The 13,966-nt window shown below is 43.3% G+C and overlaps 1 protein-coding gene across 1 annotated transcript in view; it reads left to right on the plus strand.

The window, feature by feature from the left end:
• deptor (DEP domain containing MTOR-interacting protein) overlaps positions 1 to 13,966 on the plus strand; it is a 69,122-nt gene that overhangs the window by 35,993 nt on the left and 19,163 nt on the right. The window contains exons 4-5 of the mRNA XM_080193593.1: positions 2,840 to 3,018; positions 9,462 to 9,644. Of these exons, the coding sequence (XP_080049719.1) occupies positions 2,840 to 3,018; positions 9,462 to 9,644 (362 nt within the window). The remainder of the gene's footprint in view (positions 1 to 2,839; positions 3,019 to 9,461; positions 9,645 to 13,966) is intronic.

A 13,966-nucleotide genomic window follows, 5' to 3' on the forward strand; every position in this document is an offset into this window, starting at 1 on the left:
TATTAAGTTTGTAAATGAACCAGACACCATATCAAGGACATATTCCATTACTCTTCTTTTCAGGTACCATCCCCGAGGTAGGTATTGGCATTCATGATTATACTTGGCAATGTACTGCAGTAGTTTGACATTCCCTTCTGCAGTTTGGCTGAATCAGGAACCCTCCCACTCTTACCACCTGCATATTGAAAGGATTTACACATTGATAATCAACCTCTTGGCCACGTTATGAACACACCTTCCATGGCGATCATTTTCTGAAGTGAGACTTAAGCCCGGCCCAGATGTAGGGACGCTACGAACATGCCACAAGACGTCCGTTCTGTTATTATAGGTTAGTAAAAATTTCAATAGTTCTTGGATCAATAAAACCATCTGTAGAGTTGAAGCTTTTGAAACCCAGCCAGACATTCATAACAGAACAGCTGTTATGTCATTAAAAAAGCTTCCAGCTTGAGTGACAGAACAAATATCTATTTCCGTTTCAAAGCAGAGTGCTCCTCAATGGGGAAAAACAGGTGTAGACCACTTTTCCACTTTTTATTGCATTGACTTTTCCGCAGTTGATTCAAAGCTGCAACCAAGGCTGACTCCGACCCAATCCTCCACCTTGAAGATTGCATTGAAAGGTGGGTCATTCAGCCTTCCTGAGCAAGATTGACTTTTTAAAAGGGTACTAGCATGTTCCCGTAGCCCCCAGGACAAGAGAAATCTCTGCATTTGTTACCCCAGATGGCCTGTACCACTGCAAAGTCATGCCCTTTAGCCTTAAGAATGGTCAGAGACTGACCAGCCAGGTGTTTGCTGGCTCAGCAATTGCACCCTGTACATGGATGATCGAACCATCTTCAGTGATATCTGGTAAGATCATTTGGCTCACTCGTAGGCAGTTGTTCAGCGCCTGAAGAGAGCCAACCCGGTGGTGAGCTTCAAAAAGAGTGAGTTTGCCCAGGCCAAGGTAACTTACTTGGGGCATGTGGTGAGACAAGGGAGCGTGCTACCTTGTGTTCCTATTGCACATGTGAGGCAAAGCTTTCCCAATCAGTTTTAATTCAGTTCTGAATGGCAGTCCCATCTGTTTTTATGTTCCGATGGTACTAACAAATTAAGTCACAGGTACATATCAGACAAGGATGTTTACTTTGTGATGTCTATGAAGTGGCAGGAATCAAAGGAGCAGTTTACAATATGAAGACACTTTTAAACCATTGGAGTGAAGTTGACTCCAGAATCATCTTCTGTCAGTTGCAGTCTATAGTGCAAACCACCAACAAACAGTTGTAGAGCCATGAAAAGATTTTGGTTTGAAATAATATCAGAGTACAAGCTTGAGTCAAATATTTGCAGCCAGCCTGATCGCTCCAGTTACGGGACTACAGTGTTAACTCTGTGACTAACTCTCCACTGTAGAGCATACCAGAAAGGAGAATAAGGCATATGAGTTGCTCTTCCAAAGCAAGGTCAAAGGACCTGTAAAAAGAATAGAAGCAATTAATGAGTGCTCAAGTTCAGGGTTGATTGGCTGTGTTCACCAAAATTATAACACTGGGAGTGTAAAGAAAATAATTTAAATGGAGATTACAACAGGACAAGTATGTTACTGGTGTGCGTTCAGTGAGGTAATTATACCGTGACGTAGGTTTAATTTGCTGAAGATGGGCTTCTTTCAGTATCTTGTCCTGGAAAAGAATTGTTTTATATTTATTTTGAATTTTACTCTTATTTTAGCTATGTTATCTGAGAATTTCAGTCTAATTCCTTCAGTGCAATTTCTTGAATTTTAGTAACAATTGGGAATACTTAATCAAAAACTGAATTTGCCTTTTAATTTTTTTGATACAGAAAGAGTCATTGTTTCATTTCACACAGAATTTACAAGGCTATATCAAATATCAAAAAAAATCTAATATCTGAATAGTAAATAACTCTTTATCCACTAGTTCCAACATATGTTCCAAAAGTTGGGAGTTACTATTAGCCTACGGAGTGAGACTGATTCTACTCTTTTCTGTTTTGAACTTTGTAATGATTCTAAACTTTAGGAAATGTTGTCATATTTTTGTTGTTGTTAGTGAAAATGCAGTAAGTTTCATTTAACAAGTATTTTCATTTTGTTTTACAACTGAAGGAAGGTACTGGCTGCTTTTGGCACAGAAGTGAAATATTTGCCATGGGAAGGCATAACTTGACATGAATGTGTTTTTTGGATTCTTTGGCTTTACATCGTAATTAAGAGGCATGGTGTTAAATTCCGGGTTAATGTCCTGTACTTTACACCTTTTTTCTTTTTCTTCTCTTTTCTTCAACCCCTATCAGAATTGCTTTTAAATGTTAATAGTAGAGTGATCCTGGATCTGTCTTTGGAAATTCCTGCATGCAAAATCTACAGTTGCCTGTTCTTTCCCAACTTTGGTGCAAGGGATGAAGTCCAGTGCCTGTGTTTGGAATAAAGACATTGAAGCTTTAATATCGTGTTTGCACTGTAATCTTGCTTTTCAAATTAATATTTTCTTGGATTTGAAAATCATTCCAACATACGTTTTGTTCTCCTATCCCAAGCTTCTATGCAGATTCCCTCACCCAAAATAAGACTTGACTTATGAACTTGGCCCCCCGTGTTATGCCAGTTGCCACACCAATTCATAGACTAAGCATTATCACTGTGTTCAAGAACAGTTTCTTGATGTTATTTGAGTTTTGGCTTTGATTCAAGAGCATTGACGCTGCATCCAAGTTGTGGATTCTGTTTCCTTTTTAATCTGTCTCCTGGGTCAGTCACTCTTTGCGTAGGTTTAGTTATTTTAAATCATAGGTTGCATTTGTATCTTTACGGTGATAGGTTGATGAGCACTGAGAACTGTCTGATGCAGACGCGGGACGAGGAAGGAGTGAAATACCAACGAGCCTTTGTAGCTGGTGAATTTATCGACTGGCTGATTCAAGAAGGAGAAGTTGCCATCAGGAGTGAAGGTGAACAACTCTGTTGTAGGCTGCTGGAACATGGCATTATTCAGCACGGTGAGCAATTGAACATTATTTTTTGAAGTACCATGTAAGGCGTTTCTTGCCCAATTAAGTATGTCAATTTTACTTATGGGTGGAACTTTATGGTCACCTTGCAGTGGGGCACAGCCTTAAGATATGGTGAGCCGTTCAAAAGTCCGTTGGCTAGAATTTTCCCATTTTGTTTTTTCCCAGACCGTCAGCTGAAACAGGAAGAGTGGAATGTATTTTTAGATAGTCTGAGGGGGAAAGAAATTATGAAGGAGCAGGTCCTACGGTGGCACAGTGGGTAGCACTGCTACTTCACGGTGCCAGGGACTCGGTTCGATTCCTGGCTTGGGTCACTGTCTGTGCGGAGCCTGCACATTCTCCCCATGTCTGCATGGGTTTCCTCCAGGTGCTCCGGTTTCCTCCCACAGTCCAAAGGTGTGCGGGTTAGGTGGATTGGCCACGCTAAATTGCCCCTTAGTTTCAGGGGGGCTAGCTAGGGAAAGTGCAAGGCATTATGGAGATAGGGTCTGGATGGGATTGTGGTTGGTGCAGACCTGGTGGGCTGAATGGTCACCTTCTGCACTATAGGATTCTATCACGTTAGCAGGACAAGTTCAGCCTGCCAAGGCTCTTGAAAGATCATTTAAAAAATTTAGAGAAAAGGAACCGCCTGTCTCCCAATGGACATGGAACTCTTAGCACCTCCTTCTTGGAACAGCCCCGGCACTGCCCCTTGGGTCACACCCAGGTAGGGGGACCCTCCGGTAGGGGGCAGTGCTTGGTTATTACCCAAGCTTGATCCTCTCCCCGCTGGGAGCTGTACTCACCTATTGGCCTCCGGTGAGATCCGTTCACCAAGTGCACATCATGGAGGACCTGTCGTGATTCAAGTTTGCGTACCCACGTGTCAGTGTGAATGGGCAGTTTAACGTGGGGGACCATCTGCATTGGTAATTAGATGTTCTGACTTGTTATGTCATTAGCTGGGGGGTGGAGCCAATCAAACAGGCATAAAAGCCGTTTTGGGACCCTTGGTTAATTCTCTGCCCCACCCTACAAAAACTGGAGTGGAAAATCACCCTCGTCGATTTTGATGGGACCATAAAATTCCACCGGAGTAAAATTCCACCCTAATTTTCCAATAAACCAAATGCTTCTTCGCTGCTTCCTGCAACCCTCACATCAGTAAACTCTGATTTTTAAACCTGATCTGGCCTTTGGCTACTCATGAACATTTCTGTCTACGTGATGAGATGGGCTCCAGCTTGATGTTAATTTTAGCCAGGATGGCAACAAGCATGTGTATCAAATTTGTCAAGGCATCCCAAGACTTGCAAAGTGGGGAACTCATCCTACTTCTAATTTTTATTCCACTTTGCTGGAAAGTACGAATGTTGAGTAAAGAAGAGGTTGGCTCAGCTGTGAACACTGGAATAGTCAGGACAGTAAAAAGTCTGACAACACCAGGTTTCAGTCCAACCGATTTATTTGATAGTAAATTCACTAGCTTTTGGGTTAGCCCCTTCATCAGGTGATAAGATGGTTGTCAGTATGTTCACAGCCATATCCAAGCATGAATTACTATTTGCAGAGTAATCATGATGTGGAGTTGCCGGCGTCGGACAGGGATGGGCGCAGTAAGTAGTCTCGCAACACTAATGTCCAGCAGGTTTATATAATAACACGAGCTTTTGGAGCACTGCTCCATCATCAGGTGAGTGCCACTCATATGATAAAGGGGCGGCGCTCAAAAAGCTCATGTCACCAAATAAACCTCTTGGACTTTAACCTGGTGTTCTGAGAATGAGAATGTTGGTGTGATGGTAGGTATGTTTTATTCACTGCTGTTTTTAATTGAATATATTTTTGTTGAGAAATTAAGCTTGTCCAGGGAAGAAATTTATATTGAATAAATTTATTACAATAATTTGTATTTACCAGCATTTAACTCCAGTCAAAACACTTTAAGCACCAGCTGTATAACATTGTTCCCAAGCATTCCAGTGTAGTACATGATCCTAAGCTCAGCTTTGCAAGTCTGAAATACTTCCTGCCAGTGACCTGTGGAGGCATGTGTCAGCATGTCTTACAGATGATGAATCAGTCTTAGCTTGTCTCATATCTCACTGTCAAGGACCTAGAGACCGTAAAAGGGCACCTTCAGGTAATAAAACACACCTTGTTACTTTGCTTCATTGTCTTTTCGAAATCATCTGATTCATTGCACAATCTCCAGGGTGTTCAAGAGGGATGTGGCAGGGCTGTCGTGCCAGCTGGAATTAAGGACAGGACCTTTCCCTGCTGGCAGGTTGAGTGGGGGTATCTGACCTACATTTATACGCCAAAAGGATTTCCCTGTTTGATTGGCACCGTCCCCCCAGCAATGATGTAACATGGATCCAGACTTTAGTCGGGATTCCTACATTTATGTCTCGGGCATTGCGATCTTTGGCTGGGATGGTCAATTAACGGCCAGATGGATGTGCTCACCATCCGATGAAGGCTGGTGAACTGGCTCAATAAACCTGGCGGCCAAGCAGAGGCCATCCAGCTTGAAAGGAGCAGCAACCTGCAATGAAAGGGAAGTGAGGAAGAGAGCGCTTTGAACTGGAGGCACCCTTTCGCTAACCTTCTTTTGAAGTTTACATTTAAAAAATGGGTTTTGCATCCTGGCCAGCACTGGGTGGGATTCTCCCGTCCTGGATTAAGTCCCGTAGCGGGATAGGGAGTGTCTCCCACTCCGGAGCCTGACTGAAACCACACCGACAATTAATTATGCATCTGAGCATTGTGCACTGTCTTGCGTGGCAGGGCAGACTTGATGGGGCCCCCCTCTCCCCGCTCCCCCATTATATCTAGGTGCTATATTGAAAAGGTGCCCAACATCACTGACCCATCATCAAAGAAAGACGATGGACCTCCTGAAGAGAGAAGATGGAGCTTCAGTATGAGGCTGGAAGCTGGACCTCCTTGGAGACGCTGAAGCTAGAAGATCCACCTGATAGATGTTCTCCCTGTGGTGGTCCAGGATCATTAGCCATCTCCATTCTGAATCCCAGAGGCAGCCCTGGGCCGCCTTCAGGTAAAATCCGCTTTAAGTACACCACATTGATCCAGTTGATTCTAGACTGCCATGTTTTCCTGCGGGCATCGTGGAGAATTGGGCATGATGGGAAGATTCCAGGTGGGCATTCATCTGAATCCCATTAGTGGGATGCAAATTGGTTTCACGCTGGCATCCTGTGGGATTCCTGATCCACCATGATGTGCAGTATCCAAAGATTCCACTGTAATTTCACACTGGCACAAAACTAATTTTTGATCCTTCTGCCTAATTCTCCCCTCACCCAGCAGGATCATGGGAGAATTTCACCCTTTGGGGGTAGGAGGGAAACCTGGAAGATCTCCTAAACCAATGATTAAGGTTTAAAAATCATACAGTCATTTTGTGCTGATTTTACTGGCTTCACCAAGAGTCACAGTCTTAATGTTCAATTTTCATGTGCAAAATTGTACGCAATTTTTAAGTGGGTATTTCTATATCCAATGTAGACAAGTTTTTACGTTCGCTGCTAGGATGTGGACAGCATTGGTAAAACAGCATTTATTGACCCCTCTCTTTTGTTCTTCCTTTCTCCTCCTGGCCCGCCTTTAGCTGCTCAAAGTACATTACATTTCAATCTTTCTCCATTTCTGATGAAGGATCATTAGCTTGAAACGCTTCCTGTCCGCAGATCCTGCCTGCTGAGGACATCCAGCATTTTCTGGGTTTTAATCCAGATCTCCAGTGTCTGCTTTTGTGTTGTTGTAGCTTTTCTGGCCCTGTCAGCTTCTGTTCTCACAGCCAATTCTCAGAATTTAGTGTGCTATTACGAAATCTGAAGAGCTGTTTTGAGTAATGCCTCAGTTGGTGGACGGAATATCTCACAGGGAAAAGCTCCAGGACGTCCACTGATCTGTCAATTGTGGGAAAATTGCCTTCTCCCACAATTTGCCAGATTTCTCAAGTTTGCAATATTGTGCATCAAATGCAATTTTCTTGTTTGATCTATTGAAAAACCCATAGATTGATAGCGTGACATTTTCTTTTTCTTCGCAAGTATTATTCATTGGCCAAATTCATACGTTCCTTTGAATGTTCCAGGAAATCTGAACTGTCATTTAGTCTTTGTTGTACGCATTTAATCATCCATTTGTCTAGTGCTGTTTAGGGAGTGGGGGTTGGCGGGGGGGTTGTTTGTAATGGCGTTTGTTTTTTGGTAGCCAACTTTCTCTCTTCCCCTGTTCCCTCTTAGAGTTTTGACTCTTGTTTCCATAGATACCATCTCAGTACATTCCAAGGGCATGTTCTTTGTGTGTGAGCCTTGACGATGTGTCAATTGGCAGTTCAATCATGGAGTGTATCGCAGCCAAAAAGCTTGACATTTTGTTCTTGCATGAGAAGGATGCCTGCTGGTTAGTGAGAAGAAGCTGGAGCCCCCTCCAACACAAAGGCCAATTATAACACTGAACTATAGTCCATCCCTGACCAACTCACTCAGTTCAGATGGCCTGTGTCCTGTTTTCTAACCAGACTACCCATTTCCTTAGAAAGGAATTTTTCACTTTCATTGTCCCTCCTTTTCTTCTCTGCCATCCTCCAAACCATTCAGTGACGGCGATTCAGATTTGAACCCACTTGTTATCCAAGCCAAAGCTTTTAACAAAAATTAATCTGGGGGGGAGGAAGATATTTGGCATGATTGACAGATTAGTTACCTCGAGACTTGGATCAAATGCCCTTTTTAGAACAATTAATACAGTGGCTACAAGTCTTGTTTCTGTTCTTTGAAGCTGTATAATTAAAATTTACAGCTGCCGTTACATAATTTTTTCAAAAGCTTCCAGTATGTTACATTTGATTATTTTCAGCCAGGATTGGGGGTAACTGTGTGTACAGGCGTATGTACATACATGTGCATGTGTGTACGTAGTGAAACGTTTGCTAGAATTAACTGTCCACACAGACGTTTGCAGAAAGTGTGAAATAGGTTGAGCTCTGACGAAGGGTCATCCAGACTCAAAACGTTGCTTCTCTTCTCTCTCCGCAGATGCTGTCAGACCTGCTGAGATTTTCCAGCATTTTCGGTTTTTGTTTGAAATAAATTGGCTGTTTGTTTTCAGTGAGCCTAATGATGGTCTGACAACAGTGATGTATTCATAGCGCCTTCTGCGTAGATTAAAAGCTCCAGGGCACTTCACAGCATTATCCATCAAAATTTGTCATTGGGTCACATAGGGAGTGATTAAAATCCAGGGGGGCGTGGGGGGGATGCACAACAAATGGAAGAGAATGAAAGAGCACAGGGACCTTGAAGGCTTACAGGGAGAATGGAGGTATTTGAAAACACAGGTGAATACTTTAAAAACGTATTGCTGTTATCTGAAGGCAGTGTTGGTCAGCGAGCACAGGGGTGACGGGGTAAGTGAATTTTGGTGCACGTTAGTATTCGGGCGCCAAAGTTTTAAAAGTGGGGTGAAAGATGGGAGGTCAGCCAGCAGAGTGTTGATTACTGTCACATCTAGAGGTGATGAGTGCATGGGTGAGGGTTTCGGTGCAAGTAAAATGAGTCAGGGATGGAGCCTCAGGCAGGGATATGGATTAAGCAACAGATCAGCCATGATCACATTGAATGGCGGCAGAACAGACTCAAGGGGCTGAATGGCCTACTCCTATTGCTGCATCAAGTGATGTTATGAAAGTGCAAATTGGTTGGGCTTGGTTTTGGAACAGAGGTGTGCCAGAGGCTCATTTTGGCATCAAATATAATGTCGACATTGAAAGTAGTTTGCCTGGAAGAGTCGGTGGCTCAGGAACAGAGATTGTGGTGGTGAGTGAATGGAGGGAATTTCTGCTAATTCAGTACTGGCCTCTTTTAGGTACAGATGTTGGCTCTTTTAGGTCGGACTGGATGTTAGACAAGCAGTGTCCATTGAGAAATGTCCTTTTATATGTATGTACATCTCTAAATGCTGGTGCTTTCAACCTAGCAGAAAGTAATGATTAGGTTGTGAATTTATTTTTAATAAATAGTAGCCTTTGTGACCTGGGGATGGGATGTTCTAGCAGTTAATCTCAGTTGTGCAATGTGTATCTGTAAATAGAATACTCAAAATGCTTGCATGGTCACATGTAATAGCAGAAATGAAGTGTATAATTAACTGGAATTATCCAAATTTTATCAAGAAATTTCCAAAACGATGAGGTTCAGTCTAGAACTGATGAATAACTAAAGCAGCTCTTACCAAAACAGTCATTTTAGTATTTTTCTCCCATTGTGCCTTTGTGGCTTTTGCTGTGTATTCGCTGCCTATTCAGAGTTCAGATTCTGTTGTGTTGTTTTGACAAACAGCCTGTATAGGACTAGTGAAATTAACTCTATCTGTGTCACCAGTCTTCTTATCCACCCCCATTATTCTGTACACAGTGGCCAACAAACACCACTTTGTGGATGGTAACCTTTTGTACCAGTTCCGCATGAACTTTCGCAGAAGGCGACGGCTGGTCGAGCTGCTGAGTGAGAATGTGCCCTTGGTGCCTGACAGTCATGAAAGCCCTTTTTGTTTACGCAAACAGAACTCTGACAATCCTAACACCAGCTTCCTCTCAGGTAAAAATCATTTGCTCTCGTTTCCCCTGTGATTTATAGTCCTATTCGGTGTTCCACAACAAAGCCTTTCGTTAATAGTTTTACCCCTGCTATCTGCCTTCTTTTACATTTGGGAATGTTGTTTCAGGCAAGAAGTGTTTTGTGTCTCATGTGCATTTAACTCTCAGAGGAACTTGCATTTTTATAATGGGTTTTCAACTTATTTACAGATGTTAAGTGGTGGCATTCAACTCCACTGTTTTTTTCCCTTCCCTGTTCACTCTCTTGTGGCCCATATTACATATCCTGTCTCCCCCTCCCCCCACTCCTCACCATCCTCCCCCCCCACTCCTCACCATCCTCCCCCCCCACTCCTCACCATCCTCCCCCCCCCCCACTCCTCACCATCCTCCCCCCCCCACTCCTCGCCATCCTCTCCCCCCCCCACTCCTCGCCATCCTCCCCCCCCACTCCTCACCATCCTCCCCCCCCCCCACTCCTCACCATTCCCCCCCCACTCCTCACCATTCCCCCCCCACTCCTCACCATTCCCCCCCCACTCCTCACCATCCTCCCCCCCCCACTCCTCACCATTCCCCCCCACTCCTCGCCATCCTCCCCCCCCAACTCCTCGCCATCCTCCCCCCCCCCCCAACTCCTCGCCATCCTCCCCCCCCACCCGCACTCCTCGCCATCTCCCCCCCCCCCCCCCAGTACCAAATGATTAAACATTATTTGGGCTCTGCTAAAGAGTAAAATAATCTGTGCCGCCTCCCCTAAAACAGGTGCACGATTTTGGTTCTGTAAGTTAGATTTGTCTTTTATAAAGGTGAACCCACACGCCAAAAACAAAAGAGAAATGGAATACTCCAGTTACAGTGTGGAAAGCAGCTGTTTACAGGTTATCATCCAGACAGGTTGTTTGTGTAAAGACATCTATGATCCAGCATCTGTCATTTGTAAATTGGTTGCGGTAACAGATTTTGTATTACTTAAAAAACTCATTTAGCTTTCTGTTTGACAATTGCGATAAGTCTCAAGTAATTTCTGGTTGACAACTGCTGCTTTTGTGATCATGAGTTTTTTAAAGCTGGACGGGAGAATTATTTTCCTTTCACTGCTATTTCACAAATTTAATTATACTGGAGCATTCTTCTCTGCATGCACACATGTTTACTTTTGATGGTACTCTTCTTTGATGTGAAAATGGGTAAAATATTTATAATAAAGCATGAGGCAAGAAACATTCCATTTAACCCACTGCTTTCCACAGATCTGCCCTGGTGGATTCTATTCCCTATTTGTTAATTGAACAAACCTCTAAATCATCTGTGAAAAGCTGCTCACAAGAAGTAAACTTGCAAAGCTGTCACAGAATATTTTTATAATCTTGTCAGCACAAAGAATATTTGATATCAACGTATTTCTCTGGCCTCCCAGCTGCCACTGACCTTCGTTTACTTAACAGTCTTTAACATCAGACTAATGAGAATTATCTCAACAAATCTCTGGATGTCAAATGCATTGAGGGGGTCTCGCTGCAAAAGTAGCTGATTAAGATCCTGTAACCAACCACACTTAGCCTGCCCCAATCTGAGACAGAAAATGCTGGAAAATCTCAGCCCGTCTGACAGTGGGGAGAGAATAGAGCCAATGTTTCATGTCTAAATGACCCTTCGTTGGAGCAGTATTTGGCTTTTATCTGTCCTAATCTGAGTTCAGCAAGTAGATGCATTGCTCTGAATTGTATGGACCATGAAAACCTTGACTTCAATCCCTCATCTGTAAGGATGCTTCTATTATCGTTGATGTCTCCAGACTAAGGAAAGGAGAAAACCAAGACTTCCCAAGTCACACAACGTCCCAACTTGGACATGCATTGCTGTCTCTCCAGAACCGCTGGACCTACATTCTGGTATTCAACTTGCGGAAAGACTTCACAGCATGGATAGCACTCTGGAGACAGAGAATGAAAATCCACAGAAACTGATCCTATCCAACAGCTACATTGTACCTTTGAGGAAAAGGACTGTCAGAAGGACAGCCCAAATATGGGCATGGCTTCTTGGAGTAGAGGCTAACTAGTCAGCAGAGGAGGAGGGAAGCACAATGTGACACTTTCGGGGATTCACTGGTTAGATAGCATCGAGAATCCCACGTGGTGTGTTGCCCACTGGTATTAGATTAAGAGGTATCTTGAACTGATTTGAAAAACTGTTGGAGAGGGATAGTGTCAATGCACGACTAATTACAGCCTGTGGCAATTATCTTGTTAGGAGAACCCTGGTTAAACATGTGACATTGATTGTACTATAATTAGAGATGTCTGTAACACTTCTGAGGGCAGTGCTTATTATAAGTTAGTAGCACTGAGGAACTGTCTTACAATAAACCAGCTTGAATGTAAAGGCCAGTCTGGAGTGACTCTTTCACCACAGCCCCTTATTATGAGTAACAGATAGATGGGGGAGTGGTCCAGTCATTGTGGTCCAAGTCAGGACCAACAACTGGAGAAGGTCCTGTTTCTAAAGTAACAGGAGCTGAATTTGAAACTGGAGTAGTTTAAACTTAATTAATAAATTGGGAACAAGCTCTCATTAATATTGATCTATTGTTCTTGGATTGTTATAAAAATCCATCGGGTGTGTTGGTGCCCTTTCATGGAGACCCACACGTCACTCCAGATCCATAACAACAGCTCTTAACCGCCTTTGAAATGTCTAGCCAATCACCCCAGAAAAAGCACTATGTGTGTGTCTACCGACACCACACAGACTGCAGCAGTTCAAGAAGGCAGTTCACCACAACCTTGGTCAAGAACGATTATGGATGTACAAGATGTTCACATCCCAGAATCCCAGGAACAAATTAAAAACAAAATCAAAAACATGACCTCAAGCATTAAAATTTCTGGATCATCGCTCAATGCTTGTGCAACATATGCAACAATGGGTTAAGCAGATTAGGGAGGTGAACACAGGGCTGGGGGAGTGGTGTAGAAAAGAGGAGCTTCATTCATGGGACACTGATATCAGTTGTGGGAAGGAACTGGATCTTTTGGGACCAGGATCCTAACTGAATCCTAAATAGAGCTGTCACAGGGTGAAATATTAGAGTCAAAGGACAGGTTAGGGTGTGTGATCTAAATAGGTGCTTCATACATACTCACACAGAGCATAGGGAACACATTTGAATAAGCAAATTCAATTTGGATGGTAAGACATGGTTGCCATTAGAGATATGACTGCAGGATGATGAGGACTGGGAGCTATATATACCACTTCTATTGTCTACTCAGGAGATCTTGTGGTACAGTGGGTGGCGTCCCTGTGTCCGAGCCAGAAACTATAGGTTCAAGTCCCATCCCAGGATTTGATGGCCAAGGAAGCTGCATTCATAACGTGGCCAAATGAGTTGCATATTGATTTGCAAAATCCTTTCAATGCATGTTAATGGTAGGTAGTGAGAGTGGGAGAGATTTCTGGTCAGCATGTGGAAGCTAGAACTTCTGTTATCACTGTCTATAGTTCCAAGCAGCAACACTTGCGTAAAAGTGCATGTTGGGCACAGCTATTTGGAGTCTGAGTGAACTGTTACACACACACACACCCACACACACACATAAGGTTTATTGGAAAGAAAAGTAAAATGGTAGAGGGGGAGGGGTAACCTCCCTGGTTATTTCCTCTCAACATTTCACTTCTAAGTGATTTCACCCTTAAACAAAGCTAAGCAGGGAATGGAAACTTTAGGATAGAATTAAGAAATAGAAAATGATTGAAGAGTGTAGAAGGAATTGTGTATCGTACCCTGGTAGCCGCTGTGAAATGCGTGACATGAGCATACACAGAGTGCTAAGTAAGTGCATATGGATAGAGTGACCAGTGTACCTTGCAAGTAATCATTCCAGATAGTAGGGATAAAACCATAAGACATAGAAGCAGAATTAGGCCAATCGTCCCATCGGATCTGCTCTGCCATTCAATTTTTCTCATCCCCATTCTCCTGCCTTTTCCCCATAACCCCTGACACCCTTATTGATCAAGAACCTATCTATCTCTATCTTAAAGTTACTCAATGATCTGGCTTCAAGCCTTCTGCGGCAAAGAGTTCCACAGATTCACCATTCTCTGGCTGAAGAAATTCCTCCTCATCTCTGTTTTAAAGGATCGTCCCGTTAATCTGAGGTTGTGCCCTCTGGTTCTAGTTTTTCCTATAGTGGAAACATTCACTCCATATTCAGGTTATCCAGGCCTCTCAGTATCCTGTAAGTTTCAAATAAGATCCCCTGTCATCCTCCTAAACTCCAATGAGTACAGACCCAGAGTCCTCAACTGTTCCTC

The sequence above is a fragment of the Carcharhinus amblyrhynchos genome, chromosome 8 (genome assembly GCF_965287045.1).
Source record: "Carcharhinus amblyrhynchos chromosome 8, sCarAmb.v2.hapA, whole genome shotgun sequence".
Classification (NCBI taxonomy): Eukaryota; Metazoa; Chordata; class Chondrichthyes; order Carcharhiniformes; family Carcharhinidae; genus Carcharhinus; species Carcharhinus amblyrhynchos.